The sequence below is a fragment of the Oncorhynchus kisutch genome, linkage group LG10 (genome assembly GCF_002021735.2).
Source record: "Oncorhynchus kisutch isolate 150728-3 linkage group LG10, Okis_V2, whole genome shotgun sequence".
In the NCBI taxonomy this organism is placed as follows: Eukaryota; Metazoa; Chordata; class Actinopteri; order Salmoniformes; family Salmonidae; genus Oncorhynchus; species Oncorhynchus kisutch.
The window spans coordinates 18,512,581-18,524,782 of NC_034183.2; the positions used below are offsets into that span (position 1 = coordinate 18,512,581).

The 12,202-nt window shown below is 43.1% G+C and overlaps 1 protein-coding gene across 1 annotated transcript; it reads right to left on the minus strand.

The window, feature by feature from the left end:
- Positions 1 to 1,765: 1,765 nt before the first annotated feature.
- LOC109897850 (dual specificity mitogen-activated protein kinase kinase 2-like) lies at positions 1,766 to 12,202 on the minus strand. The gene is made up of 11 exons (XM_020492465.2): positions 11,341 to 12,202; positions 10,855 to 11,065; positions 10,580 to 10,726; positions 10,093 to 10,170; positions 7,919 to 7,970; positions 7,012 to 7,136; positions 6,599 to 6,818; positions 6,342 to 6,406; positions 6,182 to 6,243; positions 5,736 to 5,781; positions 1,766 to 3,101 (listed from the first exon to the last, which is right to left on the minus strand). Exons 1-11 carry the CDS (start codon positions 11,427 to 11,429, stop codon positions 2,991 to 2,993), a joined length of 1,206 nt encoding a protein of 401 aa, XP_020348054.1. The 5' UTR covers positions 11,430 to 12,202; the 3' UTR covers positions 1,766 to 2,990.

A 12,202-nucleotide genomic window follows, 5' to 3' on the forward strand; every position in this document is an offset into this window, starting at 1 on the left:
AGGGCAAAGAGGTCCCTCCCTTTCTCGCTCTCTCTCACCCTCTCTCTCTCTTAAAGAAACAGCATTCCACTAGATGTTTCTCTTGCTCTCCTCTCTGGGGAGAAAAATAAGAGAGAGATTTGTCTGCGATCAAGAATGGACATTTGTCATCTCAATGACATAAATCAAAATGAGCACTTGACTTCATCGTCTTGCTGTGGGTACAGTTGACAACAGAGTCCATATTAATTGGGCATGAACTGATTGTAGTTCTTACCTTAGTCTTCTCTCTTCTACCGAATCGCACCCACCCATCCCATAGCCTGAGGTCATAGTGTCCCACCCCAAAAACAAGCCTTGGTACATTCCAGGACACAGGGGCTGCCAGTAACCCCCTAGACTCTCAATCTCTCTCTCCCCCTTCTCACGTTGTACTAGAATACCTGTACCTTTTACAGGTAAGACTACAGAACATGCCTCACCTCGTCATACTAATCCCACTTTTACCAATGCTTCTTAGGTGGCGTGTAAGACACCAGTCAAAATCAAATCGTTCGGCTTTATATCTCTTATAAGGACAACGCATTTTGACTGATTTCTAACATGCCTACAGACTTTTTAAATTTTCTACACTGCACACCTGGACAGTCAGTCAGAGTGGGATGGAGATCTTCCATACTCTAAACAGGCATCACACGGAGTATGAACACATTCTCATGTATGAAGTGAAATGGCTTACCTTATGTATTGTGATGAAACAGCTAGCCATGACTGGTGTCTCCTTGGTCTGACTGGAATCTGTTGCACCCCACACAGTGTGGCATGGCTTGGCACTGTGAGAAGAACTAGGCTAGGCATGCTGTGACAGCATGGGGGAGGCAGTAACACACACCCAGCCTAGAGGGCAGTGTCAGCACTACAGCAGGTAGTAGAGGTAACACAGAATATAAAAAATATATACATCCCTCAAACTCAACTCTGGACCTCGAATGGTGTTCCACTGGATTTGTTCCATTTTAAATCAGGGACAGATTTAGACCTGGGACACCAGGTGGGTGCACCTCATCAGGTAGAACAGAAAACCATTAGGTTTTTGAATACCCATGCTATACGGACAATTAATATAAACTATTTACACTAGAATAACAGCTAGAAATCAATAAAAGAATCTATGCCAACAGTACTGCAGTTTAATATCCAATACCTTGTACATCTGAACGATTGAACTATACAGTTTTCATACAAGTCTTAAATAATTAGCGAACCATCAGATTGGTTCATTTTCCCTTCTGGTTGGCAGGTCAGATGATGTCAGCCATTTTTATTACAATACAGTCCAATATAAACTAGCCTTACCCACCACAAACACCCACCAGCAACTCTGCTTTTGTCATTTGTGGCTGAGTCATGGTTGACTTAATTCAGGCCAAATGCGAGACATTTTCATCAAACACTTAAGAGCAATATGGAATGTATCTCCTAAAGTGTTTTGGTTTTAAAATAAGTATCCAGAGTATAGTTTAACGGGGAGCTGTGTTATAGCTACAATACGTGACTCGAGAGTTGAAGACTCCTTGGATATGTGTAGCATGTCATAACCTGGGTCAAGAGCATCATTTGGCACTTACCTCCCGTCTTTCCTCCGTAAGTATCAGGTAGTGTCCAGTTTCTAAAGGAACGCTCCTCCAAGAGGGCAAAGCCATTCAGTTCGCCCAATAGAAAGCACTATTTATCATTTGTTCCATAACTAACCACACAACTCCCCACATAAAACAAAATTGCCATATACATTCACAAATACGTTTTATTTTTTACATTATAACAATATCCAACACATTTGCTTTAGATAAAACGAAATGTCTTACATTTCTGTCTAAACGAGTCAAAATAGCACTTGCGTACAGTTTATATAGCTTTATACACATACAGGCGACAAAGCATTAACTTTGTTAGCAACGAATGCAAGTCTATTGGAAATTGTAAAGGTCAGCCAGAAGCAGATTATATATACACAGGGGCTCTTACAGACGACAGGCTAATTAATACATGCTACCCAAACCCCCACCAGAGCCAGTAACCACGGATTCACCAAAAGAAAGCTTGGCGTGTAGGTTACACTTACTCACGCAAAGCAGAACAGTGCGAGCAGAACCAAAAACACTTGGGGGAATAAATTGAGTCGACTGGCAAAAATCGGAACATTTCAGAGCGTCTCTAGTCAAGGTGTTGGACGTATTCTGACTTGACACAGATGTGCGTTTCAGGCAGTTGATACAGATACAAGTAAAAAACAACAACAACAAAAACATGATCTTAAGTGTCTGGAAAATATATAAGATATCAAATTATGTCATTTTGTAAAATGAGCACATTTGATAACTACGTAATTACTATTATAGTCAAATAAAAATGTCAACATTCAAAGTACTCCTCTCTCAAAACTGTACTGGTCATGAATGTACAAAACGAAGTACTTTGATAAGGCATTAAATGCAAAACATTAGTAGTCACGATGAGTACCTTCTTTGGTTTGCTGTCCTCCTGTGAATACAAAGCACTTGACTCCAATGATTTCTGTCATGGACACTTTTTCTTTGTCAAATATGGCCCCTCTACAGCCTTCACTAATATGCAGTTGCACAAACCATTAACAACTCTCTTGTCAATATTAATACAGAATTTATCAATACAAATGTGGTAAGATGATATCAATGACAATTCATTAAATTATAACCTGGCAGCCCTTTCATGCCTTGTACCTTCTCTTTAATATGATGATTGGAGAAACATATCATGACTAGTGTGTAGATCTACCCTGCTACTGGTATGGAAAATCTGTGGTCATACATTGAGTCAATTGGCCCTGTTGATGATATGTACTTTAGAGAGAGTGCTGAAACCTTTTTTAAAGAGCAAGACGAAAAGGGTGCCAAAGTGTGTGTGTGTGTGTGTGTGTGTGACAGTGAGACACCATGGATCCTAATGTGGGAAGCAGTTTGGCGTTGGGCTGTTCATTCTGTGATGCGGGTTGGGGTGCTGGGTTGGTTGAGGCCCATGGTTTTACACATCCAGCCAGCAAAGTCCACCTCCTCCACCTCAGCACGCTTGATAAACGTGTGGTTCTAAACAATAACAAAAACAGCAAACGCAAGTTAGTTAATACATCAGAATTAGTTCATGGCTAATATCGAAAGGGCATTTACAGTAGATAGGTAACATAGCCACAGTGGTCGCTTTAACGCAGAATTTACGCGTTTTTCCACACAATTATTTGAGATAAAACGCATAAGAAATATATTGCTGCCTATTGTCAAAGTAGATCTGAAATGCTTCTTATTGTAATTTCTGCTCGGCTTCAGATTAATTTTTTGATTCAGTTGCAATTCTCCACCAGATGAGAAAGCTTTGCTCTCACCATCAGACCAATCAAATCCCTGCATTCTCGAACAGGCATTCCATCAGTTGACAGTGCTTTGACTGATGTGAAGCTACTTTTATCCAGTACTTTTCTCTGGTAAAATGATAGATTAATTTAAAGCAAAACATTAGAATGTAGCCAGCTAAAATGTCCTATGACAAACATTAGATATGATGGCCATGTTTCATTTTTGCATTTAAATTTGTATATATATATTTTTTTAAATACCTTGCTTTTTCCATTGTAAACAAATTTTCTTGTGTGGCTCCTAGCCAAAATAGCATTGCACTTCTGTTGTCATCTAATGAAAATGAAGCAATTTTCTGCCGAATCTGTTGCACTAGCGTATTTTGTGCAGGGTTGGGTAGGTTACTTTCTAAATGTAATCCATTACAGTTACCTATCCAAAATTGCATGCAGTAATGTAACTTTTAGATTACCCAAACTCAGTGACATAATCTAATTACATTCCATTACTTTCCCCTTAAGAGAGTACTTAGAAGAAGACAAATGTGTTTCAATCGGTAACATATACATCTATTGCAGGATAAATCAATGTTCAAGTTTACAAGGCTGGCCATATGTTAAATTTTACTTTATGGGTTGGTTATGTAGGATTCTTCTAACCCATCACTTTCTACTACATATAATAATACGATTAAATTATATCTTTACATTAAAAACCCGTCCATCAGAATTCCAGTCATTCCCCCAAAAAATGATACCCCTTGATCTTCAAGAATAGGACTTGGAAATATAGATTAGCCAAATTGTTTTACCTGAGCATAACCCCAAAACTAAGGACTTATTAGCCAGCCCTAATCTGTTGTTTGGGATTTTGTCATGGAGGACTAATTGGGCTCATTAATTTGAGTTGAAAAATAAATGCTGCGCTCGTGGAATGGCATGCTTTGAACACTAGCAAAGTGCTATTTACACGTGAAAAAATGAATGCTGCATTTGCTATAGGCCTATTTAACTTTTGTTGGTGTTTTGGTAAAAAGCTGAGGGATGGGCCTGGAGAAATGTTACCACTCTCAAATTAATAGACAGAGCTATGGATGCAAGGACTGACCATCCATTATATCAAAATGATTGTTTTAACCATGTTATGAAGCTATATAGTGGTTGTTTACATTTACAAACATTGGAGAAAAACAAGCTTATATTTTGGGTTCTCGTGGAGTGTAACAGTTGAACTAAGCTCATGAGTCATTTATAAGTTATATTCTTCAAGAATCAATCTATGGATGGATATATATATAATTTACAAGTCCAAAAATGGATGCAGCAACTACAGATTGCCCCTTTAAGTCTATCAAAAGTGTGTGAGTTGGAACATGTGTCCATTAAGCCAATGGATTACATTTTTTTATCAGCATGAATTAGATTGAGCAATGAAATCCCCACTTTTATTCCATAGGCTGGGATCCTCACTGTGCAGCTGTTGCAAGAGCACATTTTTCACAGACTGTCCACGGGTTAAAAAACGATGATTGATAAGCAGCTTAAACTTCTTGAATTCAACCATTATTGGGTTCAAATATACATTTAGATTTGTGAACAGCAATCCACAACAACCACAATCCGTAAGGCGCAAATAGCTAAATGAGAGCGCAGCAGTGTGATTCAAATGTAGATATCAATAATAAGTGATATCCGTATCGCCGTAGACTACACCACTGCTGTCATCCTTACCTCCAAGCCTTTATTCAAGTTGGATAATCTTTGGATGCCGACAACAGTTGTACAATTGGAAGACATAGTTTGGACTGTAGCCTAAAAAAGCCTATTCCTGCTCTTTTGCTGTGATCCTTCAAACACATTTGGTGTGACATCAGTGTTCTCTGACTTTCTGACTTGTGGTCAGACACACTCAGGTGGAACAAACTTAAACTTGCGCCTTTTTTCAATGCTGATTTGAACGTCATTGAGAAAACAGAAATGTGAAATATTTTTCTTTGCAAACGTTTCTGAATTTAAAAGTAATCCTCGAAGAAATGATCTAGTTATTCCAAAGTATCTGTAATCTGATTACAATATTTTTGCTGGTAACGTAACGGTTTACAGTTCCCATTTTTGTTATCCCTGACATGTAATCCGCTACACCCCAACCCTGATTGTAGTTGCATGCCCCTGATCACATCATGCCCCTGATCACATCAAGCCCCTGATCACTTTATTGCAAAAAAAATTTGAAAAAAAGACTTGACTTTCAATATGAAGCGCAGGTGAAGCGCAGGTGAAGCGCAGGTGAAGCGCAGGTGAAACGCAGGTGAAACGCAGGTGAAACGCAGGTGAAGCGGTTTAAAACTGAGCCAATTTGAAAACTACATACCATCAGCATCTTCAGGTCAGCTCTCTCCGCTGGATTCTTGATCAGACTATTAACACAAACAGTTGATAATCTCTATGACTTCCCGAGAAATCATTAGAAAACTCAGCAAAGAGAAATAAAAGGAAAGCTTTCTCCACTATGAAAGATGTTTCTCTCTAAACCCTCCAGAAGTTCTTGGAGTAGGTTAGTAGCACAGGGAATCACAATAAGCATTTTGCTGACTTTACCTAATATAAAGTGATTCTCTAGAGGTGAGAATCTAAGTTTGTTTCATATTGCTCTAGGCTCTGCCTAGTATATACAATAATTCACAAGATGTGGAGAGTCCACACACAGCCACCAAACAATCATAGTAAACCAACTGGGAATTATGTCTGAATGCTGACAATAAAAGGTGCTGAGGTAATAATAGGCAGTATTATTATATGATGAATGCTTGGGCTCACCATTTTGTCACAAACTCCTGGAAATCGTTGGTGAAGACACCGAGTGGAAGCCTGGGAGGAGGCTGGGAATGAGGAGAAGGTGCGCAAGACAAAACTCATTTAAAATAACCAGAGCACACGAACAAGGAGAATATATTGTGGAGTCAGCAGTTCATCTGACCTCATTGACAATGTAGTCCAGTAGCTCAAATATAGCCATGGCAGGTCGACTGTCCATCCCATGTCCTGAGGAATAGAGGACAATATGGAGAGGTATTTAGATATTATAATTAAAACATAACATTTTTTTGTAATTATATATATTTTTCTTCCAGAATACCTTTTATTGAAAAGCAAAAATAAATCTGTTTGAAAAGCAGTTATATAATCGGTGTTGTAATATTGTGTAAGAAGAAAGGGCTTCAGGTGTGTTCTAACCGCTGACTGGTCGTCCTCCTGGTGGTCTGGGGAGGCGGTTGGAAGGGGCCTGTGGTTCCCCCTCAGCTCCATCCTGTACTGGCCGGCCAAAGATGGCTTCCAGCTCCTTGGCGTCAGGCGGGGGGATGGGGTAGCGGCCGATGGCCAGCTCCACCAGGGACAGGCCCATGCTCCACACGTCTGACTGCACAGAGTAGTGTGTGCCCTGCAGTCTCTCCGGCTGTTGAGGAATACACGCACGTCACACCCAGAGAGGGCCAAGTGGGCGGCAGCTCTGTGCATCGCTCCCTCCAGGTGTCTGGGGGAAGGGGACAGGGCTGGCAGCGGCTGCCTCCATGTGACACAGCCCTCTACTGGGTACGGCCTCGGCTCTTGGCAAGGCGGCTTGGGCAGGGGAGGGAGAGCTGACTCACCGACATGTAGGAGCGCGTTCCCACGAAGGAGTTGGCCATGGAGTCGATGAGCTGGCCACTCACGCCAAAGTCACACAGCTTGATCTCCCCGCGCGAGTTCACCAGGATGTTGGAGGGCTTGACGTCTGCGTGGCAGAGCAGGGAGGGAGGACAGTTGAGTTGTCAGAGAGCGAGAGAGGGCTGGAGGCCCAGACCCAGCAGCCCCTTCCCTACTTCTCTTTGTCCCTGTCCCTCTACCATGCCAGACACCTCACCACTGACATTTCACAAAGCCACTGATTCTGCTAGCTAGCATGGACCGCAACATTTACATTTAAGACCATACAAACAAGCCAAATCCTCCTCAATCCCTCTAGTCTGGAAAAATTCTCTCAATAATGGGGTGTAGTAGACCTGCTATCCATCCTCTGTGGTGACCCCTCCCACTTCAGAGGAGACAGAGGGGCAAGTATGAGAGGTGGCGTGACAGAGACAGAGGGAGGGGGCTGCAGGGTGTGGCTGCCATGTAATCACATCGGAGAGCGTGTAATTACCGACTGGGCTCCTAGACAGCTCTGCCTCAGCCCTGCTGCTGAACACCACCACACCCCAATACACCGTGGCGCTCAGCTCCACCTCTAACTACACCCCAGAGCCCACCCCATCGGCTCCACATACACCAGTGCCCTCAAGTTTAAAAAATAAAAATAAAAAACTTTACACCACAACGCTCAGCTCAAAACACTTCACCGCCGCCCTCAACTACAGAACACTAGACACCAGAACTCCTCAGCTTCAGATACACCCAAACACACTATAGACATCACACTAATTCATCCCATCCAAATCAAACACTATCCAGGGTCTGAAATCATATCGTTAATATGCACAAAAACACACACATTCTATATGGAGAGCGGTCGCTTACCTCTGTGCATGATCTGGTGTTTTTCCCGCAGATAGGCAAGTCCTCTGAGTACCTTTAAAAGTGAGATGCAAACATTTTATTTAACACAACATATAATAACCCACACTTCCTGGACCTGAAATCATCAAGACCAGCTGAGTCCATAGACACATCCATACAGGATATCACATTAAAAAAACACACACACACAGTGTGAACGGTGAGAACAGTGAGGTCTTGCATACAGAGCTTCCTGTGACTCCTGATCATCACAATTACAGGAGAAAACAATAAGAAACTCATTCCAAAAGGCCCAGTGCAATCTAAATTCATTTTTGTCCTTACATATTGTACAACAACTGGTGAAATGTGTTATTTCCTGATAGTTGCTGGTTGAAAATACAATTTACACAAGACCTAATCAGCAGCGTTTGGGTGCAGTTTTGGCTTGCCTGGTGTTATAAATTAATAGAATACCATAGACCACAAAGAGAGTTCCAAACCGCTCTGCCAATAACAGCTAGTTTTCAGGTTATGTCCCTCCCATTAGGTCCCTCACTCAGGCCACTCAGACATTCCCAGCAAAATCAAATCAAATGTTACCAAATACAACAGGTGTAGTAGACCTTACCATGAAACGCTTACTTACAAGGCCTTAACTCTTTCTTGATCTGCATTGTTGGTTAACAAAATATTTACTAAATAGACTAAAGTGAGAAAAAAAAGACATAAAAGTAACACAAGAGGATTACATAACAATAAAGAGGCTATATTACAGGGGGTATTGGTACCGAGGCAATGTGCAGGGATACAGTTTATTTGAGGTAATTTGTAAAGTGACTATGCATAGATAATAAACAGTGAGTAGCAGCAATGTAAAAAGAAAGGGGGGGGGGGGGGGGGTGATTGGGGGTAGAAGCTGTTAAGGAGCCTTTTGGTCCTAGACTTGGCGCTCTGGTACCGCTTGCCATGCGGTAGCAGAGAGAACAGTCTATGACTTGGGTGACTGGAGTCTTTGATTTTTAGGGCCTTCCTCTGACACCGCCTGGTATTTAAGTCCTGGATGTTAGGGAGCTTGGCCCCAGTGATGTACTGGGCCATACGCACTACCTTCTGCAGCGCCTTACAGTCAGATGCCGAGCAGTTGCCATACCAGGTGGTGATGCAACCGGTCAGGATGCTTTCGACAGTGCAGCTGTATAACTGACGATCTGGGGACCCATGCCAAATCTTTTCAGTCTCATAAGGGGGAAAAGGTGTTGTGGTACCCTCTTCATAACTGCCTTGGTGTGTTCGGACCATGATAGTTTGTTTGGGGATGTGGACATCATGAAACTTGAAACTCTCGACCCGCTTCACTTCAGCCCTGTCCATGTTAATGGGGGCCAGTTCGGCCTTCCTTTTCCTATAATCCACGATCAGCTCCGTTGTCTTGCTCACATTGGGGCGGCAGGGTAGCCTAGTGGTGAGAGCGTTGGACTAGTAACCGGAAGGTTGCAAGTTCAAACCCCCGAGCTGACATGGTACAAATCTGTCGTTCTTCCCCTGAACAGGCAGTTAACCCACTGTGTTGGAGTTGTGCTTGGGTGAACAGCGAGTACAGGAGCACACACCCCTGAGGGTCCCAGGTGTTGAGGATCAGCGTGGCAAATGTGTTGTTGTCCACCCTTACCATCTGGGGGCGGCCCGTCAGGAAGTCCAGGATCCAGTTGCAGAGGTCTTTAGTCCCAGGGTCCTTAGCTTAGTGATGAGCTTTGTGTGCACTATGGTGTTGAATGCTGAAGTCAATGAATAGCTTTCTCACATAAGTGTTCCTTTTGTCCAGGTGGGAAAGGGCAGTGTGGGGTGCAATTGAGATTGTGGATCTGTGGATCTGTTGGGACGTAATGCGAATTGGAGTGGGTCTAGGGTTTCCGGCATGGTGTTGTTGATGTGAGCCATGACCAGCCTTTCAAAGCACTTCATGGCTAAAGACGTGAGTGCCATGGGACGGTAATCCTCTAGGCAGGTTACCTTTGCTTTCTTGGGCACAGGGACTATGGTGGTATGTTTGAAACATGTAGGTATTACAGACTCAGGTATAGAATTGCAGGAAACTTGCTTTAAAATGAGATAAATCTAGACATCTACAAAATAACCGCAAGTACCACTGAATGAAGCACAAATAAATCTTCATTATGTAGTGTAATACTCACTGCTATGCTGACTTTGCCCAGGATTTCCTCAGGGATTCTCCTGGCTTCCTTCAGTACCTGATCCAGAGAGCCTCCATCCTGTACCCAACAGGCCACAGCTTTATGTCTGACACACACTGCACTTTCTGCATTTTGTATTCTTTTGTCATACAGTAATACACAATAGCTCCAGGTGCATGGCAGGGTATATCGTAACAACCATTGCAACACATCAATTTGTTGAAACAAAGTTACAACTGGTTGGTTAGTGTTATACCACAGGTCCTATTATAAGCACCATTGCCGTCTCAAAACCACACACAAATGTTCATACTCTCAGCTAAAAAAAATGAGAGTTCACACATCTGCCTATTTGCCATGAACCCCCCCCCCCCCCCCCCCCATTGTCTTCCAGCAAGCTGCATCATTCCAGCGTAATGTTAGTTCAATGACTGAGGTAAATCAGACACTCCCCCTCAACTCAAACCTCTGTCTCTCTCACTCTTACCATGTGCTCCATACAGATACTGATCTCGCCATCGCTGTAGAAGGCCCCGTAGAAGCCCACGATGTAGGGAGAGTTACACTCATGGAGCACCTGCAGCTCTCTGATTATCTGGTTCCTGATGGCAGGCTTAATCTCCAGGTGGATGAGCTGTGGAGTAGAGAGATCAGATAAACATTCAAATAATCTACTGCTCATCTAGAATAACTATCAGTTTCAGAGTCAAAAACTCTGGATTTGGAGAAAAATGTCAAAAGTACATACAAGGTTAGACTCACCTTCCGGGCCATGACCAGTCTGGAGGGTTTGTGGCGGACCTTGTTGACCACTCCACCGTTGCCAGCGCCCAGCTCACATATGGGGTGGAAATCGTCATCTTTCAGCTCGCCCACTTGGGCTTTCTGGGTGAGGAAAGCCTCCAGACGTTTCCTCTGCTGTTCGTCCAAATCTAGCTCGCCTAGCTTCTTCTGTAAGGCCTCCAGATTGGCTCTAAGAAGGAGATATGCATGGAGTGAGGATGGCATAGATCAACATTAAACAACCATATTCTTAACCATTTTCCTGGGGACACATTTGTGTTCTAGCCGAGCAGTACCAGATACAACTGATCACTGAGCCCATGATTGGTTTGAATTAGGTGTGTTAGGCTAGTGTTACGTAGGTTAGTTTTGGCCTGGAACTAAATTGTGCAACTACAGTTCCCGGAATCAACATTCGCCTAATATCAGTACAGTACATGCCCTCAGCCCTCCTTGAACACTCACTCGGACGCAGCATCGATGGTCGTGGAGATGGACTGCCCCTCTCCAATGGGCGTGATATTTAGGGGAACGGGTCTTCTCTTCGGAGCCATTTCGAAATATTTGACAGTGCACTGGACGACTTTCCAAAGCAAATCAGTACAAAAATGAACTGATATTTCAAAGTTGTTCTAAAACAGCAACAGGGGTAAATGTTGCTGGCGGTCTGTGACTTAACGTTAGCTAAGTAACGTTACTTTGCGATCATGGCAGATAACTGTAAGGACAATCCCTCATGCACGACACCTACAGGTCAGGTGCATTTGACTAAGGTTATTTAGATAACTAACTAGTTAACGAGTACAGAATATTTCACAAACAAACTAGCTAGCTATAACAGCAACGTTACACTAGTAGTATTTCTTACACAACACATTAACGTTATTGTTTCTTTCGATTATTGACTAGCTAGCAAGCTAGCTGCTAGGCGATAACTAGAACCAGCTCCCCTACGAAAATCGTGTGCTGCGTTCCTCAAATTGGAGCGGCCCTCGCCACTCAGGTCTCACGGAAAGGACAGCGGTGGTGGTTGACAGGACTGGTCACTGACCGAGGATGGTTGGCCTTCGAAGGTTTGGGGGGGGTGCCGCGGTGGACCTTCCCTATGCAGCCGGGTGTGAAGCTTGGTTGCGGAGAAGGGTTTCGGCAGAGACTGAAAAGGAAGCGAGACACCCCACTCGCAGTTGTTTTCTTCTGGTTTAATGGACCCAGCTGCTATTGTATTGGTGTCTATGGGAGTCACACCCAGTTAAGTAGACCGGAACTGACTTATTTTTTCAAATGGTAAACGGCAGGAGTGAACTATCTTTGCTTATGGGGTTTCTGT